This window comes from Biomphalaria glabrata, chromosome 10 (assembly GCF_947242115.1).
Source record: "Biomphalaria glabrata chromosome 10, xgBioGlab47.1, whole genome shotgun sequence".
NCBI lineage: Eukaryota > Metazoa > Mollusca > Gastropoda > Planorbidae > Biomphalaria > Biomphalaria glabrata.
In genome coordinates, this window is record NC_074720.1 from 28,540,270 (window position 1) to 28,565,856 (window position 25,587).

General features: G+C 31.2%; 1 protein-coding gene across 13 annotated transcripts in view; it reads right to left on the reverse strand.

Annotated features, from left to right (window-relative positions):
• Window positions 1–4,067: 4,067 nt before the first annotated feature.
• The window catches only part of LOC106072697 (MAP kinase-activating death domain protein-like), a 64,767-nt gene continuing 43,247 nt past the window's right edge, over window positions 4,068–25,587 (reverse strand). For 6 of the 13 annotated variants that reach the window (XM_056044968.1, XM_056044969.1, XM_056044973.1 and 3 more), the window contains 13 exons: window positions 23,461–23,640; window positions 20,997–21,397; window positions 20,607–20,786; window positions 20,102–20,391; window positions 19,397–19,613; window positions 18,430–18,537; window positions 17,297–17,461; window positions 16,477–16,549; window positions 14,883–14,989; window positions 10,007–10,079; window positions 8,918–8,964; window positions 7,433–7,505; window positions 4,068–5,940 (listed from right to left, as the gene is read on the reverse strand). In XM_056044968.1, the coding sequence (XP_055900943.1) occupies window positions 5,936–5,940; window positions 7,433–7,505; window positions 8,918–8,964; window positions 10,007–10,079; window positions 14,883–14,989; window positions 16,477–16,549; window positions 17,297–17,461; window positions 18,430–18,537; window positions 19,397–19,613; window positions 20,102–20,391; window positions 20,607–20,786; window positions 20,997–21,397; window positions 23,461–23,640 (1,919 nt within the window). In that variant the 3' untranslated portion in view covers window positions 4,068–5,935. Of the gene's footprint in view, window positions 5,941–7,432; window positions 7,506–8,917; window positions 8,965–10,006; window positions 10,080–13,059; window positions 13,113–14,882; window positions 14,990–16,476; window positions 16,550–17,296; window positions 17,462–18,429; window positions 18,538–19,396; window positions 19,614–20,101; window positions 20,392–20,606; window positions 20,787–20,996; window positions 21,398–23,460; window positions 23,641–25,587 lie in introns of all 13 variants that reach the window. The other 7 variants (XM_056044967.1, XM_056044978.1, XM_056044975.1 and 4 more) reach the window with 6 other exon arrangements.

A 25,587-nucleotide genomic window follows, 5' to 3' on the forward strand; every position in this document is an offset into this window, starting at 1 on the left:
TGAATTTGCTAAAGGTGTTACTCTAGTCAAATGTGAATATCCATTGTTATGAATCTCACTGCTCTATTTTGTGTCTGTTCCAGTTTCTTAATGTTTTCTTGAGTTGAGGGATCCCAAACAGAGGATGCATATTCTATTATTGGCCTAACCACGGTTAAATAACATTTTAGTTTTATGTTCTTACTTGAATTGTAAAAATTTCTTTTAATAAACCTTAATGCTTTGTTTAATTTTTTAAATAATTTCATCACCTAATTTCATCAATATGGTATTCCATGACAGTTTTTCATTTATTATAATACCTAGGTATTTTGCATTTTAAAGTCTGTGTTACTGGTTTACCATGAATAAGATAAGATAATTTATTTGTTTTATTTTTTTTGTTACTCTTAATAACTGACATTTTTCTGGGTGGAAAGAAATGCTCCAATTTGATTCCCATTTCTGTAATTTATATAATTCTCTTTGTAAAATTTCTGTATTTTGTGTTGTTTTGTTGTTCTATATATTATGCAAGCTTCTGAAAATAATCTGACTTTTGTTCCTGAACTAATGCAATTTGGTAAATCATTTATGTAAATTAAAAATAGTAGTAGACCCAAGACTGTTCCTTGAGGTACACCTGAGTTTACTGTTATCAGTGTTGAATTAGAGCCATTTATTATTACAGTTTGTTCTCTCTCTATCTAAAAATCCTTGATCCACTAATGCAATGGACCATCAATGCCATAATATTTTAATTGTTTAAGCAAACTATGGTGGTGAACTTTGTCAAAAGCCTTGGAAAAAATCTAATAAGATAGCATCTATTTGCTCACTATTATCTAAACCTTTTGAAAAATCATCAATTAGTCCTATTAGTTGTGTTTCACATGATCTATATTTCCAAAAGCCATGTTGGTATGGAGTAAGGACATTATGTTTGTCCAAGTGGTTTATGATGTTGTTACATATTTTATGTTCTAGGATTTTATAGGAGAGTGACGTTAGTTTCTTTCCAGTCCCTTGGTACTCTGCCCTGGTTAAGAGATGCCGGAAAAAGTATTTTGAACACTGGTGCTAGCTCATTGCTTAGTTCTTTGAGTAATCTAGACAGAATACCATCAAGTCCAGATGCTTTATTCCATTTAATGTCGCTAATAGTTTTTAGATTCCCTTTTCTTGTGCTTCTATATCTCCTTTGTTGTCTACTTGGTTCAAATTAAATAATATGTCTTTGTCTCCTGGGGCTGAGAATTCTGATGCAAAGTATTTATTTAGGATGTTAGCTTAGTTTCATTATCATTATGTGTTAAGTGATCTTCTCCTTTTAATGGTGCTACTCCTGTTGTTTCCATTTTCTTAGAGACTTAATGTATGATCATAGGTTTTTGTTGTTATACTTATATATTGTTTATATATTCATTTAAATCTGAGGTCAAAACTATTTCTTCTTTTTGTTTGAGTGTTATGCTTCAATGTCTTGTTTTGGGAACTTTGTGGGTTGTTTATATAATATTGTTGTTGTTTTGTCACAACTACACTCTTTATATTATTTGTTTTTGTTCATTATTGTTTTCACTTTGTCTGCTAGATATAAGTCTGTCACTTCCTTTCTTTCTGACACTCTGCTGTCAATTAATTGTTCAATGCTATTTGATATTATAAGGTAACCATCTTTATATTCAAGCATTTTGGGGATTTGTTTCTAGGGCCTATATATACTAGAATTACTAACTATCAGTTAAAGACTTGGGTTTCATTTCCTATCAGTTGTAGTGCAAGACACAATTTTCTGCTCACCATTTTATTTAGTGGACAAACATCCATAAAGCAGTTTACTTAATTTTACTTTATAGTACTACTGTCAATATTAAACAAGTAAATACTATATTTTTCTCTTAAAATTTTATGCCAATCAAGTCAAACAGATTACTTTGATAGAAAAGCTAAAATCTAATAAAACAAAAAAAAAAGACAATGAAATTATTCAACTAGATTTAATTCTGTGTCTTAAAAGAAAACATGGTCATTAAACATTTCAAGGAGATAAGTAAACTTTTAAATATGTCCATTTCTACTCTTATTGTCATGCAAAAGCATAAATATAAATATGTTTGAAATAGTAAAGACAAGAGTAAAGTACAACAAAAAAAAGTTATTGGAGATATACTAGTATAGCTTCAGGATTCATGTCATTGAAAAGATCAAATGTAAACCCTATAGGGAGGCCAATGAAATCAATCAAAACAATGACAACTACAGAAAGTCATACATGTTGATCTGAAAGACAAAAGAAAAACTTCTATTCAAATGTTTAAGTAGTTAGACAAACCAAAAAATGACTCTACAAAGTCTCTAGTGACACAGAGGAGAGAGAGATCACACAGCATAGTCTAGTGACACAGAGGAGAGAGAGATCACACAGCAGAGTCATTGACTAGTCTATCACACAGAGGAGAGAGATCACACAGCAGAGTCATTGACTAGTCTATCACACAGTCAGTTTCAAACACAACAAAATAAACACAATCAAAAGGTCATGACTGAGTTTTGTGCATTTACAAGAACTGTAGAGAGGGAAATGTTTCTCTTATAATTAGACACCAAATGACCCCCCCCCCCCCCCCAATTAATCTTGCCTTTTTATCTTTAAGGATAATTTCTGTGATCCTCCACCATAATTTATGTTGAGATTAACTGCTCCTTATTATGAGTCATGTTGAGTTATTAGCTACACTTAAAACAATCTCTATTTTAAAAGCTGTTTTTTTGGTTTTTACATTTTTATCCATGTTGATTTTTGTCATAATTAAATGTACAGCCTGGCATGTAATTTCATACAAATGAAAATAAAAGCATCTCAGTACATTATTACTTGTATACAACCAACCAACATGTGCAGCTCATGACTCACTTTGTGGTGGAGGATCCCAATGAGCTGACAGAAAATCCAAATATTAAGTGGACATCATATTAAGTGAACATGTAAGACTGTAAGAAATATTTGTCATTAAACAGAGTAACTGTAAATATACCCACATTTCATTACAAACATTGTTTATATGTCCAATACTCAATTTGTAGAGCTATGTTCAACTGATACAGATACTCAACATGAACTAAATTTAAATTGAAGACTTAAACATTTTACAAATTTTGAAGGCTTATTAAAACTGTGACTATTTGTTTTGGAAAATTCAACAATTTGAAAATGATTTTTTTTATTGAATACATTAAAATAGTTATCTAAAATAAACAACGACAAAATCTAAAATAAACAACGACAAAAACAAAGACAACATGGCCTAAATAATACACAGAAAACTAGAAACATAATGATAATATAGTTACTATTTGATTCAAAATCTAAATTTCCATAGACAATAATGCATTCCAGATGGGAAATAAAAAGAAAAAATATATTTTAGTTGACTGAATGATTTCCAGTGTTAGTTCCTTGTTTGTTTGCTAAGTAAAACAGTTTCTGTGTGGACATTTTTACATAAGAAGAAAATTTGTTCAGCAAATGTTTTTCTTACTTGAGGGTTAAAAAATCTACATACTTTTTGTACTCGCTGTAGTCAACTAGGATAACTTCCCCCTTCCCCCCCCCCCCCCCCAAAAAAAAAAAAAAAAAGGTCAAGGAAATAAAACACTGAGCCACTAGCTTAAAAGCTATTTATTACCTGAAGACATCTAAAATGAACAGCCCATTATGTTAATTTTAAAAAAAAATGATAAAGTTTGTATAGTTTAAAACAGACAACTGCTATGAAGACAGACAGTGACTAGAAGCATAATGTATTTACTGGAACACATTCATTTAATGTTAAGTCACTGTTGTCACCTAACAGTTTGTTAAAGATAGCCCAAACTATGTGGACTTCATGCAAGAATGAAACAAATGTTAAGAAAATTCTTTCAGTGACAGGGCTTCAAACAAAGCATGTAAAATTAAATAGCTGCATATTGAAAAAAAAAATACAAAAAAAAAAAACACCAATCACTCATCATGTTGTAAGTCTACTATTTCTACTTCTATCTAATGAAGTATCAAGAGAACAAAGAAATGAAATGGTTTTAAAAAAAAAAAGACTTTAATGTGGTGGACAAAACACGTGACAATGGATTGAACCATCGATCCTACAACTAGGTAGCTCATTTTTGTCAGTGGAGAAAGAGAGGGTGAAGACCTTACTGTACAAATTGAGCCTCAGGTCTAAGAATAAATAATCCCAATTAAATGCAGGTGAGTTCCTTGTACTTCTTAATACCACTGATTTCTATGTATAAGCAGATTGCTCAGTCCATAGTAGACTTGTAGCAAAGAAAAAAATCTACAAGTTTTAATATCATTATTATTGTAATACAAATCGTATAACTATAAATACATCAAGTCTTGGTGGTGTTGTATTAGGTAGCTTAATTTTACCATAGAATTTACACTTTTATTAGTGAATGAATCTTTCAGACGAGGATAATCTCATGGTTGTAGACTGTTGACTTAACAGTTGTTGAATGTAAGGCTTTTTAATTAAAAGTCAGAAAAACATTCTCAAATGGTATTCAATTTAGTGGAAATCTTAGATTATTGAAATCAATGTTGTCTATGGTTAAATTCTGATCAGCCACAATTGCAAATTAAGGCTGCGGCACTATATATAGAAATCAGTGATAAAGAATGACCTTAAATATTCGTCACACGAAATACAGGAGAATTTTCTGCATATTCACACAAATATTTCAATAAAAAAATAACACAGGAGTGATATTTATACCTCTAAATATAAATATTTGCTACATAAAAACAAAACAATGCAATTAAAAAGTCTAGCACAGCTAAGACATAGATCACAGCAGCCTTTTTCCATTGATGTCAATTTACATGATTCCCAGTCATCTGAATGCATCTCTTGCTTTGTTTTTATCCTTCCAAACCAATGCTTTTGTTCAGCGGTATCAGCAGTTGAAATGGGGATGGAGCAACAATTGAACTAATCACCAGGTCTAGCTTACTAACTAACTTCAATGCAGCTGACATTTAAAAGTGTTCAGCAAACTTAACAGAGTAACAAACAAAAGTCAACAGAGAGGAGTGCAACTGACTAGTTTCAAAATACTGCAGGTAACCAGCACAGAAAACTGTGTCACCTATAAATAAATACATTTAATGAACCTTTAAAAACCCCTTTCAGGAGAAAATAGAGTTCAATAACAATAATCAACATATGAATTGAAAGCACAATAAATAATATATTTGTCATTAATATCAATAGCAATTGTTGAATCACATTGACTTAGTAAGACACTCAAGAAAAATAGAAATAATAACAAGGGACATCAATTTATTTGTAACTTAGCAAAAAGAAAAGTCCTCTGTGAACAGCACCAGTTGGAAAACAAAAAAGTTACACTTGTACAATGTGGCTTCAAATTGATTCATTGTTTTATCTTTTTGGTGTGTGTAATAAATGCAAAGAATATAATGCAAACTGTTTGAGAAAAAAAAAAGATGCTAATGCCTTTTTAATAGTGGGAATTATGACAAGAAGATCTATTCAAAACCATAGAAATAATGCTGTTTCTAACTGTTCTCTCTTAAACCAAAAGATGGTGTAAATGAATCAAGCAGAAGGTTCAATGCCATGTCAAAACTTCTGCTACAAGATTAACAGGTTCATATTTAAGCAGGTTTAGCAATGAACTCACATAGCACCAAGACAAGAGGAGAACAAATCATACATTGTGCAGCCATAATAAATTTTACTTTGTGACCAGATAAGGTTTTAATACAACAGTAAAATCAAAATTATGTTGTTTTTTTAAATGTTTTTTTTTTCTGCAACGAAAATCTCTGTATTTGCCTAAGCTAGCCACAGGTCAAGATTGTTTTCTTTGCTCCATCCCCGCCGCAATGTAGGAAAATAAACAAAGCACTGCATAGCATATCTGGTCAGCCTGGTGAAACAAAGAAACACTGCTGAATTAGTCTTTGTAATTAGCATTGTATTCCATATTTAATAACAAAATGGTGCCTTCCATTTTATATACCTTTCAATGTACTAAAATAAAAAAAAGCTTTTCGTTTCGGTGATAAGAAGCTAGTGATTAATAACATTCTAGAACAAGTAAATGTAAATTAATTTTTACGACAGTTCAAGAAATTTATTCAGGCACATTATCTATAACTGAAGAATTGAGAATATTTTATTATTGCTAAAAAGTGTAATACTTGAACTAAAAAACAAAATATTTAATTTGTATCATATTTGAAAAATTCCATATTTTTTTGAAGTTATTTGTTTAGAAAGAAAGAAAAAAACCCTATCAGTTTTATTTCATATTGAACGAAGAAACAAATGTAAAAAAAAAAAATATTTAATTTTAATATCAATAATGTCAAAAGTTTTTTTGAATTACATCTAGGGGTTTATGAGATCTGGAAGTTTTTATACTTTAGACTGGTCTTTAAAAGGTTTTAGTGTAGTGACTATTTGGATGCAAACTAATAAATAGTTTAAGAGTTTAAATATGATGTCCATTTATGATGAACAGTATTGGAAACACACACACACTCTGATTTAGTGGTTAGTTTGATTCTTGTTTTGATAGACTGTATCTCAGTTTCACCTTGCTGCTAGTTGTGGTGGGGTGTACTGAGCTTTGGATATAATCTCTATTGATCAGGACAAGATGTGTGTAGGTAGTCCTCAAGTCAAAACAGGTTAAAAACTATTATAATATTAAAAGCTAGTCTATCCTTCACCTGTGACTCGTTAAAGAAGACGGCCAAGCAACATATAACTTTACAAGTCATAATTATAATTAGAAATAGGTAATCATGTAAATAAGTCTACTTATAAAATAACCCAACTGTATTTCCCTTCCACTATAAAATGCAATTTACTTAAACTAGGCACTAAATGTTGTGTTATGTCAAGAAGTAAATGTACACAAGAAAACAAAACACATATTTAGCTTTAAGGTACACAGAATGAACAGTGGGCCCATACTGTAAAATGAACCAATATGCTCACTTATGTTTGTTCAATTTGATTTATTTGACTAAAATCTACTCAAAAGAAGTATATAAAACACATCAAACAGTATTTAGTCTAAGAAAATGTATTAGTTATAACACAACACTAGATTTGCCTTATTCAAGTAAATAAATAAAAATGCAGATCAAAATATATAATTTAAAAAGAAAGCTACTAACCAAGCTATGACCCTGGGATAATGTTACTGATTTTAAAAAATGTTTTGTAACACATGGCACATACATATATACACCTGTCTGTGTGCATAGGAATGTCAAAATATATAGTGCTTGGTAAAGTTTAGTGAAAGCAATCTAACATACATCGCATAATAATTGGGTTAAAAACAAAATATTATTAAATGCAAAATTAATTTTTTAAAAAAGTTATTTCAAATCAGTGATAATTACTCTTATTATTGTCCATAGCATTGGCCAATTGAATACTTAACATGCGGTGAAACATAAACACTATGTCATTAGCCTGTGGTGAGAACAAAGAAACCAGTGCTTAATACAACAATCAATTGAACAAAACATACACAATTGGTATCATCAATCAGGCTCAATAAGGACCTGGGCTAGGCATGCTTTGTTAGAACATGATAATTAAACAAATTTAATGATTGCAATGTTCCTGTGTTATTTTGATGACTAATCATTTCCAAATTTCTACTATGACAAAACTTGAATCCTCTCAGTAAATTGTTCTCCATTATTTTCCCTGTTCTTGACACAAACCAAGTCTGCTTTAGCATATATATATATATATATAAATGTTCACTCATTTTTGAAAGTGCCCTAAAGTACTTGTATGTTGAGTTACAGTATAAAAAGAATTGGTACAAACAGTAACTTAGTATATGACGAAATGAAAATCTTAATCGACTACTGGTGGACAATGGTTATGCTTGCCCTTGATGTGGCAAAATATGTAGGTCACAGCTGGGGCTGTGTAGCCACGGAAAATTCTGCATTACTCCTTAATCTTCAAACTCGAAGACAAGCCTTATTATTATTATTATACTGTTACTATAGTCTGCTAAAGTAAGAACATGACATGGGGCAATATTTCACAACAGCTATTCAGAAATAACGCATACCAACACTAAGATAAAAAAAACATACTAGCTGTACAAAGGCTGGTAGGTATGCCAAAAGTATTCCTTGTTTGGTACTATGACATAGCATATAATCAACCAGTTAATGTGCTTAACAGCTATTTCGGCCAATAAGCATTCTGAAAGATTGGCGATGTCCTATTAATTTTTTTCCCCAATACTGTACATATGCATTGTGCTTAACAGCTATTTCGGCCAATCAGCATTTTGAAAGATTGGCGATGTCCTATTAATTTTTTTCCCCAATACTGTACGTATGCATTGTGCGTCACAGAAAAACCCAAGGTGTTAAATAAGCCTGCTGAGTATTTCTTCATAAATATTGTATGAAAACCTAGGGTATAGCCCTTCTGAGAAATTCCAACCCATGAAAGTCACTGTAACTAACAATGTTTGAAACTCATATGTTTGAAACTCATGATTTATGCAATAATGTCAAACTGTACACAATACTAATACAATAAGAGAAAGAAGAAAACTGTATCCACTTTTTATGTAAGAATTTCGCCTTGTAATATCTTTCCAATGCCCCAGTGCCATCTGTTCACTATTTTATCATACACATTAAACATTTTTGCTTGCTCGTTATATACTGAGTTCAATGTTAGTACAGATCAAAGGTTAGTTTACAACATAGACATGTATCTTTCACTTGAAGCTGTTACCTTCTCAATTAATTCTGTTTATAAAACATTAAAATGTCACAGCAAAAAAACAACACTTAGACAGATTCAAAGGTATTAAAAAACAAACTGAAGATTTATTAGTCACCTACCATACTAGACTTGAATCTGTGTTGAATTATTTGCTTGGTTTTGACATCTATTATCAAGATAAACATAAAATAAACTATTAATATCCAGAATAATAACATCACAAATATATTTATTATGATGAGGTGGTATTATCAACTCAATAGCTACAAATTTAATCCTAAGCATAGTAGGTTATAGAAAAGCTTTGCCTATTTTAAATAAAATTTAACACTACTGTCATTAAAATATTTGTTCTTAGTTATCTATTTTTGATGTTGAATAAATGACCCAAGTAGAATGCCTGTATTGACATGTTAGGTGTTGGTGTGTTCAAGCTACTAGCTACAGTGTGAATGAACCAAAGATCTTCAAGACAAACTCAGTGCCACATGCAGGCAATCAATTACTTGCTACACAAAACTCCACCAGATTTCAAGAGGAGATTTTTATGTAAGGAAACGACCAATGTACATAAATGGAGAACAAAAAAAAAAGTTAATCGAATGATAAGAAAGGAAACAATGCTAACATTCAATAATAAAGTTAGTATTTTTTTAAAGTACATTTTTTATTGACATTCGTAAATTATTCCAAGGATAGATATTAAAACAAAATATTTGTATCACATAGTCTGTATTTTTTTTTAAATTTATATGCTTAACTAATTCATTGGGAGAAATGTATTTTGAGCTATCAATTCAATAAAATTAGAAATGGATCCTGAAACTTCCAAGTTGTTAGTAAGCAAGTAGATTTTGTTGATAAGGTCAAACTAACAGTTGGCAGCTAACAATGTTGTTAGTGTAAAAAAACAATGAAAAATAAATACAAAGAACTAGCCTCTAATCTAGAACTAACATAAAAAGCCACATACTGTCAAAGCATTAAAAGGTAAGGGTGCATCTTTTTAGTTTATTCAAATAGCATTTTAACTCAACCAGATAATGTAAGAGGAGTGTCAAGAAAAAAAAATAGATGGAGAAATATAACAAGGCTGTAACTAAGTCAGGATGAACTCTGTCCCCTTGTAACCAAACTCCTTCTAGTGTTAAATCATGACATTGTTCTGTTTAAAAAGAAAAGAGAGAAAAAAAAAGCACCACTCTTACCAAACTCTTCTAGAACAAATATGCCACCTTTCTGTGTGAAACATTTCCGGATTCTTGCTAGCTCAATAAACAACTGAAAGGAAAAACCAATGGTACAAAACATAACAGAACAGAAAATGAAAACACACATACACACGGCACTAAATAAAATACAACAGCACAGCAGACTGCTCTGATCTAGAGTACACACAACCATAAATATAAATATATACATATATATATATATATATATAGGGCAGTGGAGGAAACAGGATGAGAAGATGGTGATAAGAACAGATGTACAAACTGGCAGATGAGACAGTCGCAGAGTAAGGGTTGCCAGGATTTCTCTAAACTCATCTAGAGTCACTATCATAAGACTCATCAGCTTTCAATAGTGGAGTGCTCTTAGAATTCATTCAAAAAGACTTGTTACAGTTAGTTTCATTAGTAATATTTACAATTTATCACTGCTCAGTAATATGAACATTTTCAAAAAAGTTGTGTTTTTTTTAAACCAAGAACGGAATGTTTTTCTTGTCCCAGTCAATGTCTGCATGGTCAAATGATGTTTCTCTAGTCATCTCATAATTATAAAATAAAAATTATCTTTCAAAAGCATTCATTTACTGTAATTAATGTATTGATCATGTACTTTACTATAATACACTTTCACAGTATTAAATATTTGATGTGAAAACATCCTTTGACCATTAATGATAAATACTTGACAAGGGTCGAAGAGAAAAATTCAAAATTATATCTCCATAAAATCACCAGACAACAAGAAAGCTTTAAAAACAAAACGAAAATAGTATAAAACAAATTTTATCAAAATTTATTTTCCAAAAATTTCTCTTCTGGAAAAAAAAACCCACACTAAAATATGAGTCAATACTATTATAATACTAAAATGTTCTTAGAGTTATTGAATACATTATGTGATGGTTATTTGTTTTATTTTCTTTGGTATAAAATTGACATTAAAAATGACACTTCCTAACCTGTTTATGTTCTCATTTTACTCTGTCAACAAGTTCAATGTCAGATGAGTATAAATGATTTATAGATACATCAATATATAGACTCTGCATGCAATATATAACAATAGAAAACAATGTTGAAAGCAGGCTATAGGAAGGACACAGAGCAGTTAGAAACTACAATGATACAAACACAAAACAACAGTTCTAGAAGATTGAAGTTGTTTGAAATGTTTGATGATTATTTTACTCTAGCTAATCTAGTGATCTAAATTTGCTCATTTTATTTGTCAATATTGGAAGGTTTTTATTAAATAATCTGACATGAAATTTTAATAAGTAGTTTTAAAAAATAATCAAAAGAATAAAATATTTTTTTTTAATTTACAAAATGAATAAAACCAGAATTCTACACTATTCACTGTTTCTCAAACCTAACAGGGAGATAAATAAATACTAGTCACAGACAGGAGCACCTCACTCTTTCTACACATAAAAACACTCTTCTAAGAGTTATCACACATATTTAAAAAAAAAAAATAGTTTGATGTTTGTGTATGTGTGTGTAAGTAGTATGTGTGGGTCTAGTTCCCCTTCCAACAAAAAAGAGGGTAATGCCTTAGGATTGTTTACCTCCAGTTCCTGAGAGCCAGGGTTAGCAGACAAAAAAAGTTATACATATAAGTGTTAAAATTCAAACTCAATTCATACAATCAAGCTAATGAAATAAGAAATGAAAAAGAAAAACCAAAAAAAAAAAAAATCTGCCTGTTTGATTGCTTCTGAAATTATTTTTTATCTTCTTTATTTCCTCTCTAAACATGATTTGGTTTCAGTTCATCATTTAATTTGGAATAAATCAATTCAAGACAGGGAAAAGTACAAAAAAAAAAAAAAAAGAATTGCTAGGGAAATAAATATCGCAGGGCTCACGCACAGCAAGACTTCTGTGACATTGTAGTGGTGCTAAAATTTCTTAGTGTGTGATGTCAGTCAATAGTCACTGGTGAACATGGGATGGAGTTAAAAAAAAAATGAAAAGTGATAATTGGTGAAGTTCTCTGCTCGCCGTGAACCTTAACATTACAAGTGACAGACACAAAGACAAAAAGATCATGGAGACACTACAAGTCTAGATTTAACTAAAACTTAACATAGAAACACACACAAAATATCCCCAAAATTTAGTTTTAAAATTTAAAAACAATTATTAAAAATTCAATATCTGTTAAATTATTTATTACTTAATTGACCCGCATTTAAGTTTATGAGGACAAAAAAATTGAAGTATATAGGAAGGCACCCACAAAAAAGACATTAAATAACCTAAGAAATACACACAAATGAGTTCACACTAACATTCAAACAACATGAGAAACAGAACAATTTTTTTTGTCTTAATTCCCCACCATGATCTTCCCTCTAACTAAAAAGCCAAACAGTCCTGAGACCATAAACTTGTTTATACTAGTCAATTACACTGGCACTTATATATTTGTATTGATCAATAAGAAAAAGAATTAAAAAAAACAAAAAGAATTTTTAAAAAAACATGCACAGAAAAAATGTACAGACTTGGCAAGAAAAAAAAAAGCAAGATGGTTATAAAATTTAAAAGAAAAGTATGATGGGAAAAAATGTTTGAAGATAATTCAAAACAAGCTTTTGTTAAAAGAATGAATAAACAATATTAGCAGACATGAAGAAACATAGGTGTAAATAGAATGTAATAGTTGATCTTCTTTAGCACTTCTAAGAACAAAAACAAGTGACTAGTGACAATATTTGCTTGGAATTGTTTTTCAACTTTAAAGTTGCATTTTCAAATTAATTGAAACTGTAATACTGAATGAGTGAAAGTGAATGAATCACAACTACTACTGTGTCCTACTGTGTTAAGATAAGGGGGAGAAACACAAGTGTAAAGTAGACAACAAAATTGTCTGTTCTACTTTACAAACTGCAACATTCCAAAACAAACTTTCTGGGTGTATGTGTTGGTGTAACTAGACAACTATTAAAAGGCAAGTGTGGAAATGTGTGTATGTGGGTTGCTAAATAACTATAAAAAGGCAAGAAAGAAAAACTCGCCTTTCTCAGGGATGATTATTGATAAATGCGAGACCAAAGTTCAAAGGTGTGACCTGTCACAAGACAAGAAAGGGAGAACAAAAATATCTATCACCAGGGATTTTGAAAACAATATTAAAATTACTTATAAAAAAATACAATGCTGTGAATGCAGCCAACAACAGTCAGTTTAGTCAAACATCATCAATTGGATTTGTTTTCTCTGTTATATTTTAGATATTTTTTTAAAGCATTAATAAATATATTAATGCATCTTTTCTTGAATCAATTTTAAAAACTAGATTCTAGACAAAGATTTGAGCACATTGATATTTTTTCTGTCAAAAAAAAAAAATTAAAAATCTCACCATTTAGATTTTATAAAAAGTGGCAGGCTGCCAATAGAAATATAACCTCAAGGAAATAAATGGCAATTATTGAAGTTGGCAGCACAAACAGCATCAGTTGAGTTTCAGTTCAATTTATTACTTAAAGTGGTCAACAGTGTTAAAATAACTTCATTACATTTAGTTTGACTAGAATTGTAAAAGTAACTTGACTAATAAAATGCTCATATTGTTGGTGTATCTACTGTTGAGATCAATGCTTGTTAATAATAATTTGGAAAAGTTGTGGAAATGAAATTATATTTTTGAGTTCGTATGAGAGAGACTTCAGCCTATTATATATAATTCTTCATGTTTCTTTTTTACCTAGTTGTATTGTCTACCAGTACACACATTTTAAACCTCATAAACTAATAATTTATGTATATAAAAAAAAACAACAAAGCTATTGTTTTATATAAAAATGCTATGAATATACTATTGACTAGAACGAGTTTGGTTCAATAATATGGCACATAACATGTACACGAGACTCAGCAAGACAGAACCAGAAGCTTTCACATATGCAGTCATACACAAGAATTGAAAACTTTAAAAAATTAATGTCAACAAAAAGAACCAAAACAAAATGTAGGTCATATAAGTGTAGGTCATATAGAAGTAGGTCATATATATTTTTCTTCTATGAAATAAAATAAATGAAATAGAAACAAGAATATGAAAAAAAAATTATTAAAAAAAAAAAAAAATTCACACAGCGAGCAGGAGGCACCAACACGAGACAAAGAAAGATGTCAAGAGAAAAAAAAATTAGGGAGGGAACATGTACAGTCCAGTCCAGTTCTTGTTATGTTGTTGTTTTTTTTTAAATTATCTTTTTAAATCTATCAATGACAAGATGCAGGTAAGCTTTGGCCCTATTACTTTTTTTTTCTCTTTACGAAAGGATGTCTTACAACCCAAAGCAAGGCCTGTCATCAAAGCAATGCTCAGGAGAGATGATGCTAACCAATTAGTGAGATCTGTCATGTCCTTTCTTCAAGCTGCTTTTAATTAGAACCAACACAAAGATCAAGGACAGAGAATGAATATTATTAGCAAGGCCAAGGACAAAAGACGAGGACAAAGGAAATTGACTGAAGAAAAATAAAGGAAATAAAAAATTATTGCATTTGTTTGTTTTTTTTTATACATGTCCTTCAGTCTCCATCAGACAGAGATGAAAACATTTCATTCCAATTCAAACAGATAGAAAACTTTCATTTGAGTTTTCATACAGTTAGTTATACATTTTCTAAGACATTAAGATGGCTACGTGTTGAATATATAAAAACATTAGAATAGAATCCTAGTAGAAAGAGAACCTTTATATTTAGACTTACCAGTCTTTTGACAATGTGTGGGTTGATAAGCTATTTAATACATTGCACTAATATTAAACTAAACAGTGTTATCAATAAAACATAGAATACAAAGAACACAGAATACAATTCTGACCTTGCTGTTTTGAAGCAGAAGTCCAATACCTTCCATACAAACTTGGAGTAGTCCACCTTCTTTAGTCTTCAAATCTTGGACTGGAAATTCCCCTCCCAATTCAGGACCTAATTTAGTAGTAATTTAGAAACAGCAAAAACAAAGAAAAACATTTAAAAATGCATTTTTTAAAAAAGACAATACCACCATTCTACAACTTAAAATAAAATAACATAATTAAAAAAAATAATAATTTTTTTTTAGCTCAAATCAGGTATCAAACTTGTGATGTTCACACCATCAGCTTCTTCAGGAACGATTCTACCAATTAGGCCAGCGGGCATTATTTATAAGATATCTATTGTTTATTGGCATGTTAATTACTCTTAAGATCTAGTCTAGATCTAGATCTACATCTTAAGATCAAGTCTACATCTAGATCTACTTCTAGATTAGAATGTAGATGTAATCTATATTAGATTTACAAAAAAAATATAAGCAAAGCTTTGAAAATCTATCATTAAACTTAAAGCAACTTTAAGTTAAATAAACAACAGTTTTTTTTTTTCTAATTGAATAATTCCAATGATATAGATCTAGGCCTTTAAATCTAGACTAGACTTAAGATGATGCGCAAAATGTTCGTGAACGATTATTATTAATTTATTAAAATATGGAATCAGTAATACCTTATATTCAGAAATTCCTGAACGACATAGTCCTTTCAAAACCTATGTTGGCTCTAGATCTAAGTCTAGTATTCAAACCGAATTTTCATTAATTTTTTTTTTCCTTTGAAAAATTATAACGGTCAAACTAAAGTTTTCCCCATGTGGCCAACAAGCTAGTAATTCTTTTCTCATAGATATACAGCAACTGTTAAATTTCTAGGAAAATTGTTAGAGCCATTTTTTTTAGATCAGCCTTCCAGGTTCCTAAAAGTTTCATGAAGTTCTGACTTGAATAGAGGTATTGTAAAAATAAAATGATAAAATAAACTAAGTTATTGTTGAAGTAAAAATATACAAGTGAAAAGTTTTTACAATACCTCTGTTCAACTCGTACCTTCGTATAAAAACTTCAGGGTGGGTGGGAAAAATCTGGACACGGATCTCAAAAACAACTCAAAAGATTTTCCAAAAAATTTGACAGTTTACGTATATTGTTAGGAAAAGAATTACTGGCTAGTTGGCCACACTGGGAAAACTCTAGTTTGACAGTTATAACGATATAATTTTTCAACATATAAAAGTAATAAATTTAAATTTGACTAGAGAACTAGAAAATATTTATTTTTAACAGACTAATACATCCATCTTTTGAGTCTAGATCTAAAGGGCTATCATTATAATACTATAAAGTGTAGTAGCTTTATACATTTTCTTAACAAGGATGTTCCTTTTTTTTTTTTAAATTTAACATTCATTAGTTATTAAGGGCAAAATAATCGCTCTATAATCTGTATAAAGGAGGTATTGTCTTAAATTTTTTTTTCATATTACTATATTTAGTTTAGTTGCCTCTCAGAATACAATTGTTCAATTAAGTCTTATGTATTTATTTATCCTAATTACAGAATTCAATATAAAATCTAATTGAAAAATTATAAATCAACCTGGCAGTCTTCCTGTATTTCTACTGGCTGCCTTCTCCATCGACTCTTTCACAGAAAAGTATAACTCCTTGCACTGGGGAAAGTTGTGTATAAACATAATATAATTTTAAGCTAGTTTAGTTGAGGAGGTGGTCTTTTTTTTTTTTTATTTTAAAGGAAAATTCTAAACAAAGCAGTAAGTTATTTTAATTATTTTTTTTTATTTTCTGGTGACATTATCTCAGAGTATAAAATGGCTGAAAGACTAAAAACTTTTCACTTGGTTTGAACACAGCCTAAATCTCATCCATCATGCTCCTAGATTTCAATGTTGATGTGAATGTGATTTGGTTTTTCATAAATGATATATATATCACTAAACTGCTATCTTTGCACACAATGTGTCTCATTTATTTTCAACCAAATCCCACAGAATAAGCGTCCCAAGAAACATGGTATTAATGGATGCAAGTGGATTAAAAAATGGAAAGATATCAGATATTACAAAATTGAAATCTTAAACATCGATATCATGATCAGAAATGCTGTTTTTCAAAATGATGTTTCAGATTTTAAAAAACAATTAATTAATTGTTTAAGGATAGCTACAGATATAATTATATTTAGTAGAGGATTGTTTTAAGACCCAACCATCATTGATCATTATTTAAATCACCACGTAATCTAGCATTGTTTAACTGATCACTGTTTGGTCCTTCAATTTCCTTTCCATAAGTGTTAAGATACCTCAAGAGTTCTACACTTTTAAGAATATGGTACACTAGCTAAAAACTAGTTGAAACCTCAATATCCCACTGAATGAAATAAGTGATGCAATTACCTTCTTGGTGTAGAATTGATTCAATTGAACTTTGTCCTGATTCTTTCTCCACAAACATAAGACTTTAGTTTTGGGGCAATAGGTCATGTTGACTAGTTTTTCAAACCACCATCTGTCGTGAATAGCCCCAGTGACACTACGCAATAAAAGGCAGTCATCACACACCTGTAAATACAAGAACTCAGTTTATGTTTTTCAGAAAGGGGAACTTTTACTTTATGTTTTTCTGTGAACACAAGTTTTGTTTTGTTTCAACAAGAACTACGCCAGAAAATGATCCATGATAGATTGGCTAACTATTAAATGCAGTTTTGATTTTACAAATGCATTTGACTAACTAGTTGTATATGTCATTAGAACAATGTTGCCCTGCCACAAGAACATATTTATTGGTTCTGAATTTGATGAAATAACTGTAAACCTAATGTGATTTGAGCTGTAAAAAAATACAAGGCCCTTAAGATATTTTCAGGCCCTGAACATTCATATTGTGAGAGTCAGAGGCCAATACTATTGCACAACTGCATCTAACAAAAAAACAGACATTTCAGTCCTGTCAGTGCCAGATTAATAGTAGTAACTCAAATAGTAATAAGTTTGAAATTAGAATAGACACAAAGGACTTTGAAGGAACTTATCAGAAATATAAATGTATAAAGAAAAAAAAAACTTAATTAAGACATTTTATAAAAAGTGGGGCCTATATTTTTCTTGAAAGTGAAGTCTGTGGTTCTCAGAGGTCATTGTGGACCAAAATGTGGGATATGTAGGGGACAAACCAAAAAACAACAAGATCTTTTTTTTATTGTTTTTACACAGGTGATAATAAATGTATAAATGTTAATGCACTGATGACAGTGTACTTAAGAAGCCTCATTGAGTTATGTAAAAATTAGTTCCATTGACTTTAATATTATAATGACACCATTTCGAAATGAGACATCAAGCAAAAAGTGTTTCCAAGAAAAACTTCAAAGAAAATGGCAATAAAAAATATAACAGAATTTTGTGCTTTTTTTTAATTTCAAATTTTATTATTTAAAAAAAAAAGTTAAAAAACAAAACAAAAACAGACTAGATTAGTAAAACAGGGGTTAATAAAAATTTAAAGAACTGGATGTACAGCGAGTTACCTCCATGAAAAGCATATCTCCTGTATTATCATTCCCCCAATGTACAGTAAAAGACTGTTTTTGCATTCTCCTACTACACATTGGCTTCAGGTCAATATCATTGCCATACTGTAGAGAATAAAGAGTCAGAAGGTTAACAAACCCAAAAAACAAACAAGCTACTAATATAGAGGATCAAAAATAGTAACAACAAGCTAGGATGTTGTCCATTGTATATCATGTACTGTTCACATCAGTCATCCTTGTGTGGAAAAGCAACAAAATCTTTTGAAAACATTTACAAAGCACTCAAGAATTGATTTGAAGATGCATTCAATCTAAATGTCAATGTTCAGCATTCAAAAATAATTCAAAATGGTAGGAAATCATTTTTTTTTATAAGTATACAAGACCTAATTTCCCAGTAATTTAAGCATGATAGAAAGTAATAATTAGGGAGTCAAGAATTACTAGAAACATCACATTCAGTGAAGACAGTGCTCAAAGACTTAACAGAAACATCACATTCAGTGATGACAGTGCTCAAAAACTTAACTGAAACATCACATTTAGTGATGACAGTGCTCCAAGACTTAACAGAAACATCACATTTAGTGAAGACAGTGCTCAAAAACTTAACTGAAACATCACATTTAGCGAAGACAGTGCTCAAAGACTTAACTGAAACATCACATTTAGTGATGACAGTGCTCAAAGACTTAACTGAAACATCACATTTAGTGATGACAGTGCTCAAAAACTTAACAGAAACATCACATTCAGTGAAGACAGTGCTCAAAGACTTAACAGAAACATCACATTTAGTGATGACAGTGCTCCAAGACTTAACTGAATCATCACATTCAGTGAAGACAGTGCTCAAAAACTTAACAGAAACATCACATTAAGTGATGACAGTGCCCAAAGACTTAAAAGAAACAAAACTTTAAGTGCTCTAAGAGTTGCTACAATGAAAACTGTTGATTACCAAATGTTGGATGTTGTCAAGAAGGTTGTTGATGTCCTGACTCTGGACCAGGCCAATGTGAGACTTTCCCAGCAGACGACGAATTTTCTTCTTGATTTCATTTTTTGGCACCCTCATCATCAGCATGAAGGCAGCTTGGTTGAACAACATGACAGCAAGTAAGCGGTCCTCATCATATTCCAGGCGTTTCTTCTCAGCCTCACCTAGAGAATTATACCTGGGAACAAACGAGTGCCAATTAAAAAGAAACTGTTCATCTCAGGCAATAAAAAGTCTATTTTTAGCACTTAAGATGTGCATCCAACATTCTTATGGAACTTGATGGCCTAATTGGTAGAGCTCTTCACCACCCAAACAAAATTTCCTAAAGCTTGAAGGACTAAACGATGATTCCAAGTACCCAAGATGTTCTGGGGGAAAAAAGCTGGTGCTAGTGTGATAGTCATAAACTGGAAGAACTTTACTGCATCTCCCTTTCATTCACTTTAATTTGTATGAAAGTCACACTCCGTCATTCACAATTTAATTAGTTTAAATTGAAGCTGATTTCATACTTTTTTCATGATGGTTTTGGCTAGAACTACAGCAACTAATGGCAACGCAGTGTCCAGTTCAAAGAATGGCAATAAATGTTCATAGTAACTAAATTGTTTATAAGCATGTTATTGAAATATATTTCTAAAATCATTATATTATCCAACAGACCTTTCCATCATTTCTGATGGCCTCTGGTCCATGCCAATGATATCTCTTTCCTGGGCCACAGCATCAAGAAACATGTCCTCCCAAAATTGCATATGGTCCCAAACACGAGACCTGTCCTTGCCTACCAGCTCCTCAAACAAGTATGTCTGGCAGTGTCCATTTTCAGCAGTCAGACCAGCAGTGCCCACATGCACCAATTTGCCTTCATGGAAGCGATACCCAGAGCTGTAAGCACTCTTGTTACTCCAAACACTAGAAGATCTACTGTGTCTAGCATGAAGACTGCCAGGCTAAATAAAAACAAAACATATGCATCTATTGAAATATTTCAAATAGCCTAAACAAAACTGATGTGACTTATTACTCTATGATGAAAGATTTCAATGGTTGGACTAGTTTCAATTGAAAAAATTTTTACATTCTGAAAGGTCTTGAGAAAAACTAAAATGATTTTTTCCATGTGAGCACTGCTTTCAGGCAGCACTGAGGGGGCTAAAGGACGTACCCAGTTGGTCTCCATCTCACTGTCGGAGAGGGCCGAACGAATACTTTGGTGATTAATGCGATGCCTTCTTTTCTCAAAATCTTCCTTTTCAGAGCTGGTACTCACAAGAGTGCTTGCCTCTGACATCTCTGAGTCCAAACTATTGAACTTGCGATCTAGCTTGCCAGTTTTAATGAGCTCCTGGACAAAAAAAAAAAAGAGTTTATCATAATGCCAATACTATCACAGCTCTTCTAAAACATTAAGAACTCAGATAAAATATTAATAAAATACCATTTAATTTTGAAATGGTTAATACAACATTTGAATGTGCTACTTGATTTTGTTAAAAGCAAAGAAATGAAATGTGAAACTGTACAAGTCAAGCACAAGACCATTGTAATATCTGACCTTATTTTTCACCATTTCCCTGAGCATGTCACCTTGACCTTGATGGAGCCTACTATCTGGGTCAACATCTGTAACAACAATATCACAAGACACTGGTGGCACGGAAGGCCCACTGGCCTGCTGTTGGTGCCTTTGAAGCTGCTGCTGACTGAGAGCAGACATCTTGGTGGGGGCATTTTTGTTCCAGTCAGCAGAAGTCATGAACCCAGAGCTTTCTCCCACACCACCACCAGAGTCCAGCACTTGGTGAGAGCTATTCCTATCTTTGCTCTTGGCTGATTTGGATTTGTGAGGGTTGACAGAATTGTCAGGCCGCTCCCCGCTGCTGCCCCCACCATCATCAGAAACAGATGTTATTTCTATGTTTTCAAATTCATCTCCGTTGACAATCACAGGTGAGCCTACAAAAGAGAAATAGTTATTGATGGTTAAATGTAGAGCAACACAAAGCCATTCTGTTTTCTTCACTGAGGATCAAAATACAAGTTGCCTGATTATCTGACACATACGTATTTAGAATTTAAATAGTTAACAACAGCATTGTGTCTTGAGCAATCTTAACCAATTGAAAATTCTAAAACTCATATGATTAAAGCAATGTCCTAATAATAACTATAAACAATGTACATCTACTCTACAAGAACATTAAGTCATGTTGTATGATTTTATATCTAATATAAGACAAGCCTTATATATATATATATATATATATGACTAGGGAAAGAATAGGTATAAAATCAAAAGAAACACATTATTAATTAATAAAAGAAATAAATTATTCATAAATAACATCTTTAATTTGTCCTATCAATTTAGTTTCACTTGAAAACGTTTTTTTTTTAAGATTAATGTCTGTTACAATCTAAAGAGGTCTCACATTATCAATAAACAACAACAGAAAAGGAATTCAGAATCGGAATACACACATATAACGTAACAACATTATTTGAAAGCGTTTATACTAGCGCTAGTAAAATATTAATTTCCTGTACGTAAGAGAACAATACAAGACATTCACCACTAAGTTGATTACAAATACTCAGTTTTTAATTAAAATAATCACAGAGACCTCAACAATGAGGGTATGATAGATAAGGTAGAAACATATATAGGAATCAACATTACAGTCACAAAAACATACAAACTGAGGAGTAATGACCAGACCTTTGAGGCAAGTGCTTAAAGTGAGTCATCAGCGTCAATGATATAGTGCCTACTGTGTGTCAGTCCAATCAACTAGATTAAAGCTAGCAAATCCAAGTTAACATTGAAATTCACTACAATTAAGTTCAATGGGGTTCTGTCACATTTAGTGCTTAAGAAATAAGAAAAGTGTTTAGTGCTAAACCTGAGCACAAATCAAATGTGATGAATAACAAGAGTAAAAAGTATGGTTTTAACAAAACAACTGATGAATTGTTCATAAATATGTCTCACAATATTTCTAAACTGTCCTACAATATCACAGCATTGGACCCAAGAACTCTTAGACTAACAAAGAATATTTTTAAAATAAATCCTCCGTTGAGATCAACTGAAACATTGCTCAAATTTCCACTTGTGATTTTGTCCCATTCAGTTAAGAAAACTGTTTTCCACTAATCAAGTTTGAGGTGAATGTAAGAGTCAACAATATGCTGAATGGTAAGAGTGAATCATTTCAGGAGCAGTAATGTTTAGTGTTGAATGCTAGTAAACATGATTTAATTTGTTACTGACATAAACCTTGGGTTTCTTTTTCTTCTTATTTTCACACAAATATTTTTTTTCTGTCTTGTATAGTTTGTTTTTAGTTTTTCTACATAGTGAGAGTAAATAAAAAAAAAAGAAATATTGAGCAGTACAATGCATGCCTAATGTAATTCAGTGATAACTCACACACATCAATTATAAATTCAAACCACAAAACAATCAAAAGCAAAGACAACAGTAGTAAGAATAGATATTTTATAAGCTTTACTTCAACAAAAGGAATTTTCTAGACTTAGAATTAGTTATATTTTTATTACTATAAAATTTGATTTCATTATTTACATTTTTATTACTACATTCTCTGACTGAAGTCAATTTATTAATTAAATGTTTCCTCAAACATTTCAAATGGTTAAATGCAGTTTAATGTAGATTATATGCTTTAAACAAATGTTTATCATTATCATACTGATATTTTAAAAAAGAAAGAAAAAAAAAGTGAAATAAATTAAAATAGAAATTAAATTTGAAAAAGCAATGTTTATGTCAATTTTTCAAGACTATTTTTTTTTATATCAAATGTTAATTGAGTGCATTAAGCACAAAATTTGCTAAGCAAACACAAAACTCAAGTATGCAAAGTGAAAAGCCAAGCAGAGGAAATGAATCTATAAGAAAGATGCTTCCTGCAGATTTGTGGCAAGATGTCAGTAAACCTACACAGCTGAAGAAAGCATCTCTCCTAGCTAGGACAATAAAATGTACAACTTGCCTGACTCTGTGCTAGGGCTAGAGGAGGTCAAAGTATCGCTCGGGTTTAAGGTGGATGGAGCTACACTGATGGTGGAATGAGTGGCGGCTGTTGTGGCAGTGGGGTGGGGCTTGGAATGTGATGTGGGGGCAGGTGAGTTACGGGCCTGGGGAATAGATCCCCGCTTGCTTTGCCACCACTCTAAGAATTGGACAAACAGGAAGGACAAAAACTGAATTAGTCCAATAACATATCAACTACTACATAAGACTACCACAATAATCTAGAACATTCTATATTTACTAAATAAAGTGTTGTTTGTTGTTTTAGTACAGTGGAATAGCATTCATAAAGACATGTAATGATGTACACTATTTTTAAAGGATTTACTTTTCCAGATTAAAAAAAGAATGCAAAATCAAATTTGTAAATATACTCTCTAAGAATATATTTCATTTTTTTATTTTATTTAGCTCACTACTTTTACTCAGATAAAAAAAAATCAAGACAAGTTTATAATTTGTTTAGAAAATATATGAACATTCATTTTGTTTAACCTTCAGTAGACTTTAATTTTTGTGTTGAATAGTAAACTAGAAAGAAAACTAAGTGCCTTGTGCTGCCCTCTATGCAGTGCTACAAAACTAAAGAGAACAACCAACATGAACCAGAAACATTTGTTTAGTGTTTAGCCTCAATGTGACTGGGTGTACAAACTAATCTGTAATTACTGTTAAGGGTTGAACTTTTGAAAACTAGAACAAAACAATGGAAATAATTGATGCTAGGCCACTGAGATGGTCTGAGCTTATTGTATGCTTCACATTAGTATATTATATAGATTATATTATATATAATATTGTCTTCATGTCTTCACATTAACTAGTCATTTAAAAAATGTTTACAAGACAAGAACACAAAGTTTTCATACTAAAGGTTTGACAAGATTTGTTGTTCAATTCCTATTCCTTTTCTACTGAACAAATAGATGAACTGAAGAGGAGCAGTTAAGAAACAAAAGATATATCAAACCTACATGACATGAAATATCTGCAACTAAGTGTAAGGATTTAGCCAACATTATTTGTTCTCCATTTCTAGGTTATAAAAGACTGAATATGTCTGGGTGGAAATTTACATTTAAGAGAGCAACCCAATGCACTAGTTTAATGGCAAGTATAGAGTCCACATTTAAAATAAGTCAATAAATGGAACCTTAAACCTTTATTTAAATGACTTTATATACATCTATTAAGCTATTTCTTGCAATTATTCCCAAACAGAGATGCCTACAGTGATTGATAAGAATGTAGATACTCTAGGATTGAAATGTGCTTGTGTATTCTCTAGGGTTTTTATTTGCTAAGTCCTAATGTGTATTTCCTAGCATCCAAAATCAAAATGTTTATTTTATTTTATAGCTTTAGAAAGTCCCTATCATAAATGTACCAGCAACAGACTAGACAATTGAAATTGGACCCTAATATAATACAACTTCTCAGTTCTTATCTAAGCATACATTTATAGAAGGGTTTTTGTTTTTACAACTTTTTTGTATTGTTTACTACTTCCATCCTATTTGAAAACACAATGATAGGCCCAAAACACTGAACAAACAAAATGTCTTGAACACTTGTCCCCATGCCACTAGCTAGCAATGTCTAGATCTAGAGTGTTTGAAATGTGTACACTACAGTTTAGTCAGTGAGAGGAAAGGTGGAGCGACTCAAGCAAGATAGAGGAGCAGGAAAGTCTGCTTACCTTCAAGGTAGAGGGAGGTAAGACTAAGTTGAGAATGACAGTAAAGCACTGCAGAGAAAGTGGGGATGGGGCAAAGTGTGTGTGTCATGGTGTGGTGGAATAAAATGTAAATGACTAATAGAGTTGGTCAGCTGGTAAGGAAGGAAGTGAAAGGGAATATGTTTTAAAAAATCCATTTTCTAAAATAAAAAGTTTGTTTCCATGGTCATGTTCATGCAAAACATACAGCTTACATACTAATAGACATTTCTGCCAAGATCAATTTTAAAGACTATTTCTGATATTTAAAAAAATTAAAATAAAAAACCTCTACCCATTTATTATTATTTATGATAAAAGGTTTAAGTCCAGGAAGCAATCAATGAGAAGCCACAAAGAATATTAAGC